Source organism: Ornithodoros turicata, chromosome 6 (assembly GCF_037126465.1).
Source record: "Ornithodoros turicata isolate Travis chromosome 6, ASM3712646v1, whole genome shotgun sequence".
In the NCBI taxonomy this organism is placed as follows: Eukaryota; Metazoa; Arthropoda; class Arachnida; order Ixodida; family Argasidae; genus Ornithodoros; species Ornithodoros turicata.
This window is the reverse complement of record NC_088206.1, coordinates 12,713,334-12,730,109: the sequence shown is the minus strand read 5'-3', so window position 1 is coordinate 12,730,109 and position 16,776 is coordinate 12,713,334. Positions and strand designations below refer to the sequence as shown.

The window sequence follows — 16,776 nt, the reverse complement described above, 5'->3', positions numbered from 1 at the left end:
TCACCGCTAGCACGCAGGCGCAGATGGTGTGAGCCGGCCGTGTGCCGTGTTGTGTCTTTCATTTCTAGTGTTGCTTCTGGGTGGCATTGCACGTGCGGGAGCACAGGCGATGAGAGCGTAGCTTTGGCCGTAAACTTATCCGTGTAGAGTAGGAAAGATCATCTTTCTCATCGCGCTATGGCCCCGGTGGAGCGGCACCGCTCTGCATCCGATTCAACCCCGCAACAATCGAAGGAAGAAGATACAAGCCGCGGCTCCAAGACACCCGAGTCAAAGTAAGACAGCTTTTGACAATTTATAACTGTCAGAAACCTTTGTTGTCTTCAGACAACGTATACATATTGCTCATCCGTTGCACCGTGTTGCAAACGTGTTGCTATGGCAGATAGGCAGCATTTGCGTTCGGTTCGTGGCTATTTCCCGTTGTATATGGCCTCAGGCCAAGTTGTGGTCTAGCCACAATGCTGCGTTCGGCTACCATGGTCAGTGATCCGCCTCGGAAGTGCCTGAGCTGTGGTTGCATTGTCTGTAAACATATGTAGTGTTGACACGTATTATCACTTTTCTCAGTAGTCCACCACGCGTACACTCGCAATGAGTCTCGTGGTTGTGAAATGCTAGACCACGGCCGGCGTCACCGGCGTTAACAGTGGTCGTGTATTTTTAGCTTGGCTTCACTTTTATGTCAGTGGTTTTCCTAGAACTGTGATCATCGCTATGGAGTCGAATGGGAATCTGCCAAGCTCCGCTAGTTCAGATAGGTGGGTGCTGATCTTGATCGAGTTGTGAGAGCTGTGTGTTGTACCGGGAGTTCTGGATAAACCATCAGTAATGGGCTCTGCGGCGTATGGCAGGGTTCCAACCACGTGCTCGTGGTCTAGAACCTTGTGTTTGCACTCAGGCCTGCGTGGAATGACACTTAGCAGGGTATAAAACAATGTATGTGTAGTCTACTCGGTAGCACTCTCCGTTTGTTTATGCTACTTTGGGTCATGATGCTGGCCTACTTTACACTTCCATCGTACACCCTTGGTGGCGTTCTTCCATCTCCTTGAATCCTTGAACGGAGACGAAGGCTGATCGTGAAGAAGATAAGATGTATTTCACACAACACCCGCGATATGGGGCAGCAATGAACATACTCCTAATACTTTGCCCATTCTAGGGCAACAAGTGACAGTATTGCCATCATGTAATGATAGGCATACAATGCAAGGGCTGCCTGGGGTTGGGGCATCCATCTAGGGGTTAGGGGGTTCACCCCCCAAAAATCTTTGGTAGTGCATTTGGGAGAGGAAAACAAGGGGAAATCTTCCTCCCCCATGTGAAGTACCTATATAGAACTCATCTAGAAAATCCTGCAAATGACGTTACAGTGCCAAAGACAGACTAGAATTCAAATGCTCAATCCTGGAGCAATGTTTGGTTTTTTGCCGGGAATCCTTGTGCAGCTGCGTGCCAAAAGAGAACCTTCCGCTGCTTATGATCCTCTTGTTCCTTTGCTAGTTAGTGCTTAAGGTTTTGTGTTGACGTTACTCACATCTGTATTGCTTGTGGTTCCTCTGACATTGTGGCAGTGCTGCCCAAGACATTGGCATTTATATCGTAAACAACCTATTCTGAAATCGCCTGAAATACATCTTTACGGCACGGTGCCCTCTCTCTTTGCTGTGGCAGTGTCACTACTGAGGATAATGCGTCTTTGCAATAGACACATGTAGTTGGAGCACTAATTTTTCAATTACAGTATTGCATATCAGTGTCGTAAGTGCTTATATTTTCACCATTGACCCCTTTAACACAACAAAACTCTTATGGCTCTGAGTACTACATTCCATGCATTAACATCGTACAAGTGGGACCACAATTTTTGCAGCAGTATCATGATGTCACGTACAAATGTACATGATAAGTGCAATGGCTTGGAAATTGGTCTGTGCGACTAAAAGTGGAAGGAATTAACACACTGCAACAAAATTATTGCATATAATACAAAAAACCTGGAAAGAAGCTTATCCTGAACTTATGATTATGATTAACTGGTGTTCACTAATTAGCTCTTTAACAAGTCCAGGTTGGGCATGAAGTCAGTGATGACAAACACACTAATCTTAAGAATCTTGTGATTATTTTCATGATGGTTCCCATGAAAGGCCACATATCTTGAAAATAGTGCACTAACTTGAAAAAGAAACAAAAAACAAATATGGAATGTTGAACTACAAACACTTAAAAGTTGTGAGAAGCACTATGTGTAAAGAGTTGATAGAAATGAACACTGACCATCACAAGTGCTAGCAGCTGTATCCCACACCATTGTTAAACTATGTTCAAGCACACATTAAGGAACTATATTGACAATGAGCACTAGCATAAAAGACTGGCAAATACATCGGTAAAGACTGAATAGACCTTTTTAGAAAAGAAAGCGCCACCTGTGGTACGCTAGGGCTCATGGGAACTTGCCTTGAAGCATTACGATACGGCCAGAGGCGGTGGTAGAGGAAGAACAACATTCCCGGTGTGCGTAGCGTCGGTGTCAGCCAGGATAAACCATATCTGAAGCAGACAACTGAGCAGTGTCCCTCAGTTTCCATGCTGGTTTGCGCTGCACGCTTGGTGGTGCGCGCATCTTTTTAAAATCCTCTCTTGAGTGGAACGGGTAGCATCTCCCAATACAACATTAGTACGGAAAAGTGACAGATTCGGATCGTTGGTGTAGAATCTTTGTGAATCTTCCAACGACTGATTTATTGTTCAAAATAATGATAATCAGATACGAACATCACACACACATACACTGCCCCCTACGAACCTAAAACTCCACCTCTGGTACGTGCAAATTCCTTATCTGTAAGGGATACCGACGGGTGACTTATGCACCTCTGTTCGCCTGTGACGTGCACAGCCTCGATGAATTCCCTTTTAATTGCATTCCCTGTCGCGTACAAAACCTCATGTTCTTTAAAGACAGGTTCCCACCTGCACCTCGATGTGTGCTTCTTCAGCGTTACGAGAACACTTCCCCCGTAGACAGGCAAGCACAGACTACCGCAGAAATTCAGGAAACAATAACCGGGCCGATGAGTGGCGCCACCGCTGGCCCCAAAATGCGGTGCTGGGAAGGGGTCCGTATGACATGGTCGCTATAATCTACATGTTTTCCCGCTCATTTTAATCCATTGGTCACTTAATTTAATCCAAGCGCTACCCAATTTAATCCAGTGGTGAACCAAATTAATCCAGACACAAACCAGTTTAATCCAAGAGCTACCCAATTTAATCCAATTGTTTACTGTGCATCCAGTCATGACATGACTGAATACATATGTAATGCATTTGCATGTGTTGCTTGGATTAAGTTCGGTAGCGCTTGGATTAAATTGGTTGGTGTCTGGATTAATTTGGTTCAGCACTGGATTAAATTGGGTAGCGCTTGGATCAAATTGAGTGACCAACGGATTAAAATGGGAGGGAAAACCTGTAGTACGTCATGCTGCAGACGGAAGACTGCGATCCCTGGGAAAATAAATTCGCTCTTTCCCGAAACAGTGAAAGCGGTGACGAAGCAGTCCCAGCTGTTGTATTTTCCGACGAGCCTTCCCTACCAACTTCACCGCGCAAGGTCCGAAGGGAGCGCACGTGGTCGAGCTCCACTTCGAAAGCGGAGCCCCTGCTGCGCACCCGTCAGAGGACTATATATACGGCTGGACGTCCCCCCTGGTACGATGCCCAGGGCCAAGCAGTGGAACCCTTCGTCATAGGAATCTGTGGAGGCAGCGCGTCGGGGAAGACGACGGTGGCACGGAAGATCATCGAGGCACTTAACATTCCCTGGGTGACTCTGCTCAGCATGGACTCGTTTTATAAGGTATGCCGTTGCTTTGTAGGATGAGTTTTTTGGGTTAGAGCATTGTAATTAGGGAGTGACTTTTTCGACTCCGACCAATTCGGGTTAAGCCCGATTTCTCCCCTAATTCCTGTCACTATTAAATCCTCAAGTGACGTTTCCACTGAAGACGAACAAAGGTCGCCACGTGTAACACATGTAAGAATGGGTCACTTACTTTCCAAGCAACACACCCAGGTGTGTCAACACTGTCTGTGCCTTCAGGGATTACCACTGGAAGGTCATGATCTCGTAAAAACAACAACAAAAGAACAAAAAAGAGAGATTAGGAAAGGACTTAATAGACAAGAGGAGAAACAAAAACACCCGATAACACCCGAAAGCACAATTATCGCCCGATTTCTCCTCGAATTACAGATTTAAAAATAGCGCCCGATTTTTACCCCCCGAATCTGAGAAAGGCACTTAACCCGACAAAGTCACTCCCTAATTATAATTAGAGCTTGGAAGTTTTCAGGAAATATTTTTTTTTCTGAATTCTGGGGGTAAAAATCGGGTAAACAAACGTGAGCGCTAAATTCGTGCGAATTTGGGTGAAAAAAAAAACTTCCAGTACGCTAAATTCGGGGAGAAATTTGGCTCAGTTACAACTCAAACTAACTGTGGCGGTTTGGTAGAAACGGTGATGTAACTGCATTTTTCTGCCAAACAAGTAAGTTAGTGCATTCCTACAGACATCCCAGTGAGGGCAATTTGCTGGGTAAAAATCGAGCTTCGTCCTAAAGAGGCAACCTTCAATTCGGGGAAAGACTTGGGTGAAACCCTAAAACTTCAGGCTCTAATTATAATTCGTGCTTCCCACTGGAGCTAGGCACTGTATTGACAATATCATGCAGTTGGGCGGGGATTCTAAGGACCAGAGTGAGGTCGCAGTCGCTGTGCACATTCCTCTAAACCAAATGTCTCGGGGGGGGGGGGGGGGGGAATTTCGCCATTTTGAGGGGGAATATTTTGCTTGGCAGTTCCTGAGGGTAGTGTGTTCATGTCACACATAACTTCTGTGCTTCTTTAAAGGAAGTCCTGAGCTGTCTTGTTTAAACCACTGAGAGGCAGTGTGAAGTGGAATCTGCATGCTTGAAGTAATTGCTTTGTTGTTGTCACACACAGGTAGAAACAGAAATCTATCTTGCATGTCTGTATGTGATTGATGTTGTTTCATTTTCAGTTATGTTTTGTATAGTGTTATGGTGTGCTGCTGGTACTCCTGCTCCTGCTTATACTTTGGAACTCAACATGAGAATTTGCTCAGTGTAGTTCAGTTGTGCAGGACTGCATGTGTCATTTACTCCATTCCACTCCAAGTTCCTTACAGCCTCATGCATTCGGCAAAAGCCCCCCTTTCTGCCTCTTTGGCTTACTGACTGAAAAAAAGAAAGACTGCTGAGATAGCATCTTGACATTGGGAGAGTGGCGAAAGGATGTTACAGTGACCTGCCCTAGAGAGAGGGAAGCAAACAAGTTGTGGTGCAACCCACTAACCTTGTGCGCAAATAATATTTTCTCCCATCTCCGTTGCTGTTTTCGCTGCCGTCTTCGACCCATTACGACCTCGGTGGGGAGACGCATGCTTTCAACAAAGTAGCTCTCTGCTATAGATGCCAAAAGATTTTAGTGTTTCCATAGCACCTGTACTAACACATCCTATGGAAATGCAAGAACCTTATTGTAAAAAAGGAGAAATATGCATTTCTTGCAGGAAAACGTGCCTTTGACCTTGGTGAATTTGGGGTCAAGGTCGGACACTATTTTAAATCTAATTCAGGGAGAAATGAAACGATAATTGTCCCTTCAGGTGTTATCAGGTGTTTTTATTTCTTTTGTCTATTAAGTATATTTTTGTTTTTACCTGCAAGCGCTGATCCCTGAAGGCATAGACAGTGCTGACACACATGGGTATATTGCGGGGAACGTAAGTGACCCACTCTTACATGTGTTACACGTGGTGACCTTTGTTCGTCTTCAGTGGAAACACCATGTGAGGATGTCATAGTGACTGGAAGTTGGGGAGAAATCGGGTTTAACCCGCATTGTTTGGAGCTCAGTTTGTGGGGGGGGATTAATCGGGCAGAACCGGGTTTAACCCGAAAAGGGCGCTCCTTATCTATACTAGGTAGTTTTGTGAAGCAATAGAAAAACAGGAAAATTCACACAAACTATGCACTGTAAAGGGCAGAACAGTGACCTGTGGTCATTCCATTTCACAGGGTGTGAATAGCTTGATTATTATTGATTTATTAGCTTCATTATGCAGGTTATTTGAATTTTAAGACTGATTTTTATACTATATTAGGTGTTAATTAGAAAGGTAAATGGGAGAGACAGGGGCACACACATGCTTACGTTTTACGCCTTTGCGTTTTCTACGTAGTTAGTATATGGAGAATTTTGCCGCAGTCAACAAAACCATGGAAGTAGGAAGTTTTACATTGCACGCCCTAGCCTTTTCTTTTCTGACATTTCTGTTAGAAAGCTCATGGTATGTCGCAGTGTCACATGGGTGAAAGGTCCGGAGAGAAACACACGTGATATGTAAACCCCCTGAATTTTCAAAGATAGTGCACTGCAGAAGTGGGAGAAGACACACCAACACATCCTTTTGCATAATCACAGTCTTGAGCAAAACTGCTTGTTGCATTTCAGGTTTTGGACGAGGAGAAACATCGATTGGCCCACCAGAACAACTATAACTTTGACCACCCGGATGCATTTGATTTTGACCTTCTCATCGAGACGCTACAAAAGCTTAAGGATGGGAAACGTGTGGAAGTTCCAATATACAACTTTGTCAGCCATTCTCGAGAGAAGCGCACAAAGTTCATGTATGGGGCCAATGTCATCATCTTTGAAGGCATCCTGTGCTTTTCGAACAGCAAGTTGTTACAGGTACTCTTTATTCTGAGCCACGATCGCAACAGCATTGGTGTTCGTTTGAACTTGATTTTGATTTGATTTTGATTTTATTTGGTCTTTTCTTCAAGGTAAAAAGTCATAAAAACTGAGTGGTCCCTTAGCAGAGGCTAGTGATGGGTCCACTAAGGACGTTCATCGATGACATTGGCAACAGTGACAGCAAAAAAGAAAGAAAGAAATGACTAGAAAAATCACTGTAAAGTACAGCACATAACCACAAAATACAGTCACTGTAAAACAGAGCAACCATTCGTTGTAATCGGCATATTACGAATTTACCATATATGGATTCGATCCTCCGACAGAATGAAGTCCTGTAACTTGGGCCTCCCTTCTTGTTGAACAGCACTTATTGAATGCGAACATTCTACTTTAAAGGGGCTTTGATGTTCATACCCAAGTTATGCCGGATACGTATGAAAGATCAATTAGATTTATGAAGATTTAAAAACGAGACAAGAAGATAAAAAGATTTATGAAAGCGAGGTTATTTCATGGTTGTGAACATCCATTTTACAGCAAAGGGAGTAATAGCATCTGCATCTCTGCAGAAGTTTTTAGCAAGGAGGAAGTGCAAGGGATTGTCATGTGCTTACACAGATCAATGAGAATGGTCGTAACTCTTGCTCCTCTGAGGTTAAAGCTTGACACAGGCTGATTACTATGCTGCTAAATAATGTTGTTTTTTTTTAACCTAATTTAATCATGACATCATTCTTTACAACTCAGATGATGGACATGAAAGTTTTTATCGATACGGACAGCGACGTCCGCCTGGCTAGGCGTCTCAAGAGGGACATCACGGAAAGGGGCCGTGACCTGGAAGGCTGCCTGCAGCAGTACGAACGCTTTGTGAAACCTGCCTTTGACCACTACATCGCCCCCACCATGGTTCACGCTGACCTCATTGTTCCTCGAGGTGGGGAGGTGCTTCCCGAGGTAGCTTGTTAGCATGCAGTTGGCCTACGAGCATGCAGCAACCCAGAGTAAAAGTGATAACACATTTCAGGGGGCGAGAATGAGATCGCTATCAACCTGATCGTGCAGCATATACAGACGCAGCTGCTTTCAGTAAGTCACTTTAGTTCTTTGCAGGGGGGATGTGGTTTCATGCCTCATGTAAAAGGAACCGTAACACCTTCTGAACAGCTGAATGGAGTTGTATCACCAAGGAGCTGACTGGTGATACAGGATCGCACGTTTTGACCGGAGCAGAGGAAATGTGCTCTGCACAGTCGGTACATTTGTGTGTAGAATGCTGGTAAGTATTTAACTGTGGTTAGGAAGTAACGTCGCCCCAGTGCTGTATTAACAGTTCCGTTCCATGGGGACATACCATGTGTTGAAGCATATGGTCACTTTTATAATGAACTGCTGATGTGAAGGCCCTGCACTGCCTACCAGGACCTGACTTGGTGTTCACCAGTACCCCCACCCCCAAACACACACACCCATTATCCTTGCTTCCCAAAAGGGGTCTTTTTCTCCCTAGATGCCAGCCCTGGTGTGCACCATGTGTGGCAGTTGTTTTGGGTTCTGTTTTTTTTTTTTTTTAACTGAAAAAAAAACAAAAAAACAAAAAACGAGGGGACGTTTCAAATGGGTCCCATGTGAGACAGTTCCCTTGCAGGCACAGTAGAGTTTTGAATGATACACTCACTGCTGATCCAAATTTCTTGCCATTTGAATACCTTAAAAAGCTCTCTAGTATGCCATTAGTGTAATGTGCTGCACTTCCCTCTTTGTTTACCAGGGCGAAATAGCTCATGCTTACATCATTGTAAAGCCAAATATATGACTACTTCGTTTTACTTGTTTATCATAAGACTACTGCACGTTGATGCTATGGCCTAGTCCTATGTATTCTTCATGTGACATCTACAGTTTGCTCACAGTGAAACACGTGCCACGAGACTGTCCCTTTCATATTGGCTGTACCACTTCTCACTGAACTGCAAAGTAACAGCTGAATTAACCAGTTGTGCGTGCCCAGAAGTGAGCCGCGCAAGGCACTGTGGGTATCTCGAGGGGCGAAGAGTTTCGTCTGCATCTCCATGTGACAGCGCACGTGTGAAGTTACAAAGTTTAAAATGTTGTTATGCGGCATGTTGTTTGTGCATTTCGGCACACAGCGCGTTTGTCCGCTGCCTTTCTTCTTCGATGGTGGCCGTAGCAAAGCACGTAGTAAACAAGCGTCAGCCACATCAGCTATCAGCTGGGCAAACGGGCGGGTTCTCTCCCTCAAATATCCCACAATGCATTGCCCCGGCCGCACGCGGCGCTGCTGCATGTAAAATCGTCTATTGTATTGCTAGCAGATATGATACTGTGTATACTGCATACATCACGCGGCAATGGCATACCTCCTTACCTGCTTGATTGCTTGCAGAGGGGTCTGAAATTTCGCTCCAAGCTGGTGGAATCTCATACTGGTCAGCCTCTCCCCTCGTCCCTCGGACTCCTGCCTCAAACCCCACAGGTGCTGGGCATTCACACGTTTCTCCGCAACCGTGAAACTCAAAGGGACGAGTTCATTTTCTACTCCAAACGCCTGATGAGGCTTCTTATGGAGCATACGCTTTCCCTGCTTCCATTTCAAAAGGTTATTGTGGACACTCCTCAGGTAAGCTATATAATTAGATATTGCAATGTTCATTAAAGGTAGATAATAAAATTACCATCGTACCAATGAAGCCTGTTATACTGGCATACGTGCAGTGGATTCTGAGGCTTGCACGAGAAGTCACAGCTTAATCACAAGCTCCGAACATGCTATGTTTTTTTTTTATTTTTTATTTCTGTTTATTTATTTTTCTTACAATGAAAGTCTGGAGGGAAAAGCGAAAAAAAGCCACCATAGTGGCTTTGACACGTTTGTTTGACACAACCAAGCGCAAATGTTATAACTGCATTCTCTAGTCTCGAATACATTTGCACGATGGCATGCGGCTCAATGCCAGGGAACACGTAAAGGGAGGTTAGACGTGTTTCGATAGTGTTTTCATGGTGTTTCACTCATTGCTTCAATATCAAGTGCTGGTTCTCGTGAAATCTGAGAAAACATTTCCAGCTGTTTTATTTTTAGTTCAACTTACAAAAGAATGCCCAGGAAGAAGACACAACTAAAAGTTTGTTGCTGCATTGAGCTGCATAATGGTACATACCTAGCATACTCACGGAGACACTCGTTACAGGGCATTCCATATGAGGGGACAAGCTCGAATGCGAGCCGCGTTTGCGGCGTGTCAATTCTGAGGGCTGGCGAGACCATGGAACAAGCTCTGTGTGATGTGCTCAAGGATGTACGTTTAGGCAAAATTCTCATCCAGACAAACCAGGACACAGGCGAGCCTGAACTCTACTACCTGAGGCTCCCAAAAGACATCAGGGTATGCAATGTTCCTGTTCCTATGTCTAGTCATTGACTAAATTGTTTTTGGAAAGCTTTTGATTAAAAAAATCCCTGTACTAATCGGACCTGTCCTCTGAGGTTTGAGGAAGCATAATATGTTTGGCTTCAATCAAGTTGTTGCAGACAAAAAGAAAGTACTATCTTTGAAATTATTGTTTTTCCAGCGTTTTTGTTGGCCCATCTTCCTGCTGCGGTTTTTTATTTTTTATTTTTTTCTGTGCCTAGCAAAAATTGGTTCTGAACTGATACAGTAACCCAGAACTACGTATCAAGCATTTAAAAACACAGGAAACAAATAAAAAACCTGATGAGGAGAAGCATGAATATGGAACGTGAAGTTAGCTTTTAATTCTTATTTGATTGAACGAAGTGTTAAATTTTTCTGGAGTCCCAGTAGCAAACTAGTGTTCGGGTCCCCAAATTAATAACGTACGTGTGTCACACATGTACCGTACGAGTAACTATGTAAATAGGTTCCATTATGTTCATTGCGTTGTGCCGGAAGTGCTGTAGTAGTATACATACTTACAAGCTTGTCTCTCATAGGATTACTATATCCTCCTGCTGGATGCAACTGTGGCAACTGGAGCAGCATCAATGATGGCAGTGCGCGTGTTGCTGGACCACGATGTTCCCGAGGAGAACATCACACTCTGTTCCCTTCTCATGGCAGAATCCGGCGTGCATTCCATCGCGTACGCTTTTCCCAAGGTCCGCATTGTCACCACAGCAGTGGACCCAGTCGTTAACGACAAGTTCTACATCAAGCCTGGCATTGGTGGGTACCGGTTTCAAAGCTCACTGATGATAGGTACAGCCTGAAGTTTTAGGGGTTTATCCCGATTGTTCCCCCGAATCTGCGCCCCGCATTGAAGGTTGTCTCGTTAGGGTGAAACCCGATTTTTACCCGGCAAGTTGCTCGCACTGAGACGTCTGTAGCAATGCACACTGACTTGTTTGGCAGCAAATGCAGTCACATCACCGTTTGTACCAAACCAGCACGATTTCTCCCCGAATTTAGCATACTGAAAGCTTTTTCCACCCAAATTCGCATGAATTTAGAGCGCACGTTTATTTACCCGATTTTTATCCCCCGAATTTAGAAAAACATATTTCCCGAAAACTTCAGGCTTAGGCTAGCCTATCTGCAAGAAGAGTGCCATCCTACATCAGTGAAGTGTTTTTGGTACTGAAGTGAGATACTTCAATTGATTGACGACTTCAATTTTTACAATCCAGGGAACTTTGGTGACAGATACTTTGGGACAGAGGCCCTAGAGTACCTGTGACTTCCGCAGGTGACTTGCTGACAGGGTACCTGACCTGTTGAAGAACTGGTCACTGTTTGAGGACCACAACTTGCGGCCAAGTTTTTGCCATTTTCTTTTTGTAAACAAAGTGACCGTTTCTATCCAAAGACAAAGTGATTGCATAAGAGCAGCTCTGTTGCTACTCCTAGTCCGTACAGCTACGGTGTTTCTATGCAGTCAAGCTTAGGGAGGTAATGACCAACTGCTCGTTCGTTGCGGCAGGAACTCATTCAAGGAGTGCTTAACGGATCAGCAATTTCGTAGCCATAGAGGGACATGAAATTCAGCAACATGCTTTTGATCTCATCACATGGAATACAGCGTACCACTTGTACCACACTTGCATGTTTGGTACATTGAATGGAATACATCGCAGTGCATATTGCGATTAGTCTGTCACACTGTTTTGTTCCCCAACTGCCTTTAGTCCGTTGCTGACCTCCAAAAAATGGTAGGTAATTATTATAACTACTGTATTTACTTGCATAATTAATGCACCTTTATAACTAAAAAAAAACGTAGCACCGTTGAACGGGTATTAATTACGTGATGAAGCCTGTGCTTGCTTTGTGCTATGCTGGCCATCGCTTTGCTTGTGGTACCAAGTCGGGGGTACCAAGTTGGGGTGTGGGAAAGTACCCACACTTGAGCACCCTGGTTGAGCGAGCATCGATTGAACCTCTGCATGCAATAAAGGGTCAGCTTGTCCCCTTTGGAGTATTTGTGCTGCAGCGATATTATGATATTGCTGACTAATGACATTAATGACTTGCTATAGAAAGTTCATGATTGCCTTGCAATTTATTGACCCACTACAGGAGAGTAAGAAACAAGAAATGCATGTATCGTCAATGGAATGGACCATTATGTAGTGAAATCCCGTCAATTCGAAATCTCGTACTTTGAACTATTCGATTTTCTGGATAATTCGAATTGATACTCGTGTCCTGTCAAAGTCTTGTATTTCCCTGAAACACCCCCTGTAATAATTTCTGCTTAATTGCACATCCTAAAATGACTTTAACGCATGCGTATTCAGTAGATACGTACACGTTTGCTGTACATTTTTCGTTGCCATTATGCAAGGAATAACAGTTGCAATAACTTTACCAGGCGTTCCTTTGGGGGTTTTATTGGTACAGGATTTTTTACTTGACCCGCTTATTGCACATAGGGGTTGAATTATGCAAGTAAGTACGGCTTCTGTGCCTGAAGTGATAGTATCGAACTGTTCTACTGCTGGCATTTGACTGACATCCTTGACGAGGCGTATGTGTGAATCTCAGTTTAACGTTCGTGGATACGTCAATCACGTTATGACACAGCTCAACTTTCAACTCAAAGACAAATCCTGCAATTCATTTTACCTCTACACAATGCAATCAAGTTTTTTTGTTCCTACTTGTCATGCGACACTGCCATGGTTGCAAGACACTGAGCATTTTTTATATCTCGTGCTACAGTTATTGTTCAGTCGAAAAGTGGAGAATCCAGCGATTTGGTGAAGGCCGACTAGAGGAAAAGCCTCGGGGTCGGGGGCAGCGTTTGTTTAGGCCTGGTGAAAGATGCACGAAAAAATTCTATTGTTCTAAGTCCCATTGTGAAGGTGATAGTCATGTGCAATGCACACTGACCAACATTGACTAAGTCCCGCAGTATAGCAACACATAAACATGGTATGCAAAGCATAGTCCCCCTCAAAGGGTAACTGCAGCAGCATCCTTGGTAGAGCTTGAGTGAAGTCCTAATTGGCTTTTCAGCCTTCGAGATAGATAATGTGGTGCTGTGGCTTTTCTCTCACTTTGGTTCCTACCTTAGTGTTGTGCGCGGAGTTAGCATTGTTTTGGATGCATACGTGTATGCATACGTTGTATTAAACAACCAAGGTACAGCTCTTGAAATTTTGTTCTCTCATCAAGTTACAGTACTTATTTACGTGATACATTTTTGGCAAAGTTGGACCACTTCCTGAAAAGCTTCCAGTGCATGGGGCACTGGTCCATTGCACCTCTGGAGAGAGGCTGGTATTGCCACTGGTTCACGTGGTGACTACAGTTTACTCCGCAAGAAAAATGGTGACTCTGTGGTGAATCTTGATGAATATGATTATTCAGAATCTTTATACAGACTTTACAGTGTATTTTGAGATACTGATGTAGGCATTCTTCAGAAAAGCACCTCGGTGCATGGTTATAATAAAATGGTTATGAAAGCTCAGCTATGTAAATGATCGCAAGTTTGCATGTGTCCATGGACAGGGTGGGAGATTGCAATTGTAGGCGGTCACACAGCCTACCTGCAGGGCACTTTGGTATGCATGCATTGCATTGTATCTGCCTCCGCCTCCCTTGTTGAAGTTGCCTCCTCCAGGCTTTGCTTGCAGATACATTGTACATACAGGGTGCGGCACGGAACGTATCATTTGGGGTTTTTAAGAAAACGGTGAACGGAAAAGTACGCGGTCAACGGCTCCCGTGCAGCAATTAAGTTAGCCATCTTCAAAAAAATACTTTTGTCAAATTGCAATTGCATTAAATTGAAATTTCTGAATTAAACTCTGAATTTTGCCTAGTCAACATACCGTGTTTTTTTTTTTTTCGTTTTTTTTTTTTTACAGAATCAGGAAGCCTGTGACGAACTTAGACGAATACACCGGAAGCCAAAATATCGAATGCTACAGCGAGTGCAAAACAAAAAATTTTTGAAAATCTGCTCTTTCTGACGCGCGTATTTCAATGGTATATGAAATCAGCCACAAAGATGCGATGAGAGGAGGACATGCCCCTGCTCTGTACCAATGGGAATCCATGTAGCCTTAGATTACTATCGCGCTGTCTCCTCCTTTCCTCGTGTTTTTTTTTTTTTTTTGCAGTGTTCTGTCTATCATCTGGGCAGGGGCATGCCCTCCTCTCATCGCATCTTTGCGGCCGTTTTCGTGCGCCGTTGAAATACGCGCGTCAGAAAAAGACGATTTTCCCAATTTTTTTTGCACTCGCTGTAGTATTAGATATTTCGGCTTCCGGTGTATTCGACTAAGTTTGCCACGGGCTTCCTGATTCTGTAAAAAGAAAAAAACGTCATGTTGACTAGGCAAATTTTAGAGTTCAATTCAGAAATTTCAATTTATTGCAATTGAAATTCGACAAAAGTATTTTTTGAAGATGGCAAACTTAATTGCCGCACGAGAGCCGTTGACCGCATATTTTTCCGTTCTACCGTTTTCTTATAAACCCCAAATGACACGTTTCGTGCTGCACCCTGTATATACATTGCACACATACATACACATGTATTAGCCAGGAAAGTGTAAAAGAGGGAGAATATGCAACATCAACTGTGCCTTTGCATGCAGTCATATTTTACACAGTGTGAAGAAATAAAGCTGTAACAGAAAATACATTGACAGTGCCTTACTCTGATGCCCATCCCATCTCCCCACTCTCCTTCTGAAGATAAAGTTGTTGTTGTTGATGCCCATCGGAGTGCGGCATTCTTGTGAATGCTGCAAAATTTAAATGTAAATACTACTAGCATCATGCGGAATTCCCCGGCCGATATTGACGTAGATGGTATTTGACCACATCAATGCTACATAACAGTGTCAGCGTGTGAATTTCTGAAACGTTTACGGATGATTCTGTAGAGATTGGGCTTCATTACAGCAGTTTATGAAAAATTTGCTATTTCTCCTCTTGCTTAGAAGGCCTACAGGGCCTTTCTGAGTATGAGGACCTACTTGGCCACATTCACCTTGCTGTGCCAAAGTGGCAGGCGGCACGATATTGCAAACAAGCATAAAGTGTTCCCGTAAAGTGGTTAATTATTGTACAGCTCCCGTCAAAATTAATAACACTGGGAAAAAATGTGGTTTCGTTCCCGAGCACAATTACAGCAACCCTTGGGGCCATCAGGAAATCTTAGTTGAACAAAATTATTCTGTTAGTTTAAAGCAATGATTTTGTTCGCTTAACATTCCCCCCTACTGCCCCCAGGGTGGCTGTTATCATGCTCGGAAATGAGACAGAATTTTTTCCAGTGTTGTTATTAACTTTGACGGGAAGTGTACCACCACATTCGTAACAGGGAGGGATCTGGGAACTTGTTCCTTGCCTACCTTGTACCTAACTCTTACGGATACTGGTACATATTAACATTCCAGTGATCGTCCTCTCCAATGGGTCGAGGACAACTCGTAGACAATTCCCTACGTGACATGATGTCCGAGACCGTTCCACGGGATTTCACCACCAACTCGATTTGTCGCTCTAATGTGCCGTTGAAGATACGTGCAACTGCGCTTTTTGTAATTTGATCTATTGGTCACCTTTAACTCTCACCAGTAACTTTTTAACCAGAGCATGGTCGAGTTGATACAGTGTTCACTGGGTTGTGGTAGCTCCTACTGGCTGTGCTGTCTTCCTGGGTTTTCCGGGAAGCCTTTCTAGACAGATGCCTGCAGTTTCTCCTGAAGTCGGCCCAGGACACACACACACACACACACTAACCTTCCCCTGTGTCCAAGTCCTTCCTCCACGCCTGTACGTGGCTCATAGCCACAGTTCCTTTGCAGTGACAACACAGAACTTTAAAAGAGAAACGTGTTGCTTTGCTTATATGGTTCTGCGCCGAGCGGAGCAGTGCGCAGGAAACAGCACACACTCCTCAGACCGCTCCAGCGGAGCCTCGAGACGCGTTAACTCGAGCCTCGAACGTTAACAGGAACTACAAAGGGATCAAGCATTGATCACGCTAGGGGAACACATTACAGAGTTGGAGTTGTGGAGTACGCAAGGAAGTAGCGTGTTCACACTGCGCATGAGCTTCGCCTTGACGTACGTAAGGGATAGCGTACGATCCACTAAAACTCTTTGAGAGATACCACTACAATGCAGTCATACGCGACCACCGTATCAACGACAGAAGCCCAGTAGATAAGCCCAAGTACCAAGTACTGTCAGCTATGCAAGTGGAGCAACGCACGGTAACGACCGCTGATACTAGAGTCACTAAATAGGGAGCACAGTAGCGACACTGAGCCTGGCGCTGCTGCGTAGCCTAGCAATGGGATGCCAATCTCCCCCTTCTCCGCCGGAGAACAACGCGCAGTCGAGCCAGCTCGCAACCCAAGAAACTGGTTTTGGATGAGGAGACTCAACATGGACATCGCGTTCCTGGAAGAAGAAACCACGTGACACGATCGGCGGCTCCGGTGCGGAAAACGAATGCGATACTGT

General features: G+C 44.3%; 1 protein-coding gene across 2 annotated transcripts; it reads left to right on the top strand.

Moving 5' to 3' along the window:
* LOC135399108 (uridine-cytidine kinase-like 1) lies at window positions 1-13,759 on the top strand. Of its 2 annotated transcripts, none has more exons than XM_064630817.1 (9): window positions 1-275; window positions 3,553-3,871; window positions 6,551-6,793; window positions 7,550-7,739; window positions 7,830-7,891; window positions 9,210-9,443; window positions 10,015-10,209; window positions 10,779-11,010; window positions 11,472-13,759. In XM_064630817.1, exons 1-9 carry the CDS (start codon window positions 178-180, stop codon window positions 11,519-11,521), a joined length of 1,623 nt encoding a protein of 540 aa, XP_064486887.1. In that variant the 5' UTR covers window positions 1-177; the 3' UTR covers window positions 11,522-13,759. The 2 variants fall into 2 exon arrangements, with proteins under 2 accessions (XP_064486887.1, XP_064486888.1); XM_064630818.1 differs by lacking the exon at window positions 1-275 and adding an exon at window positions 456-761.
* Window positions 13,760-16,776: the final 3,017 nt, after the last annotated feature.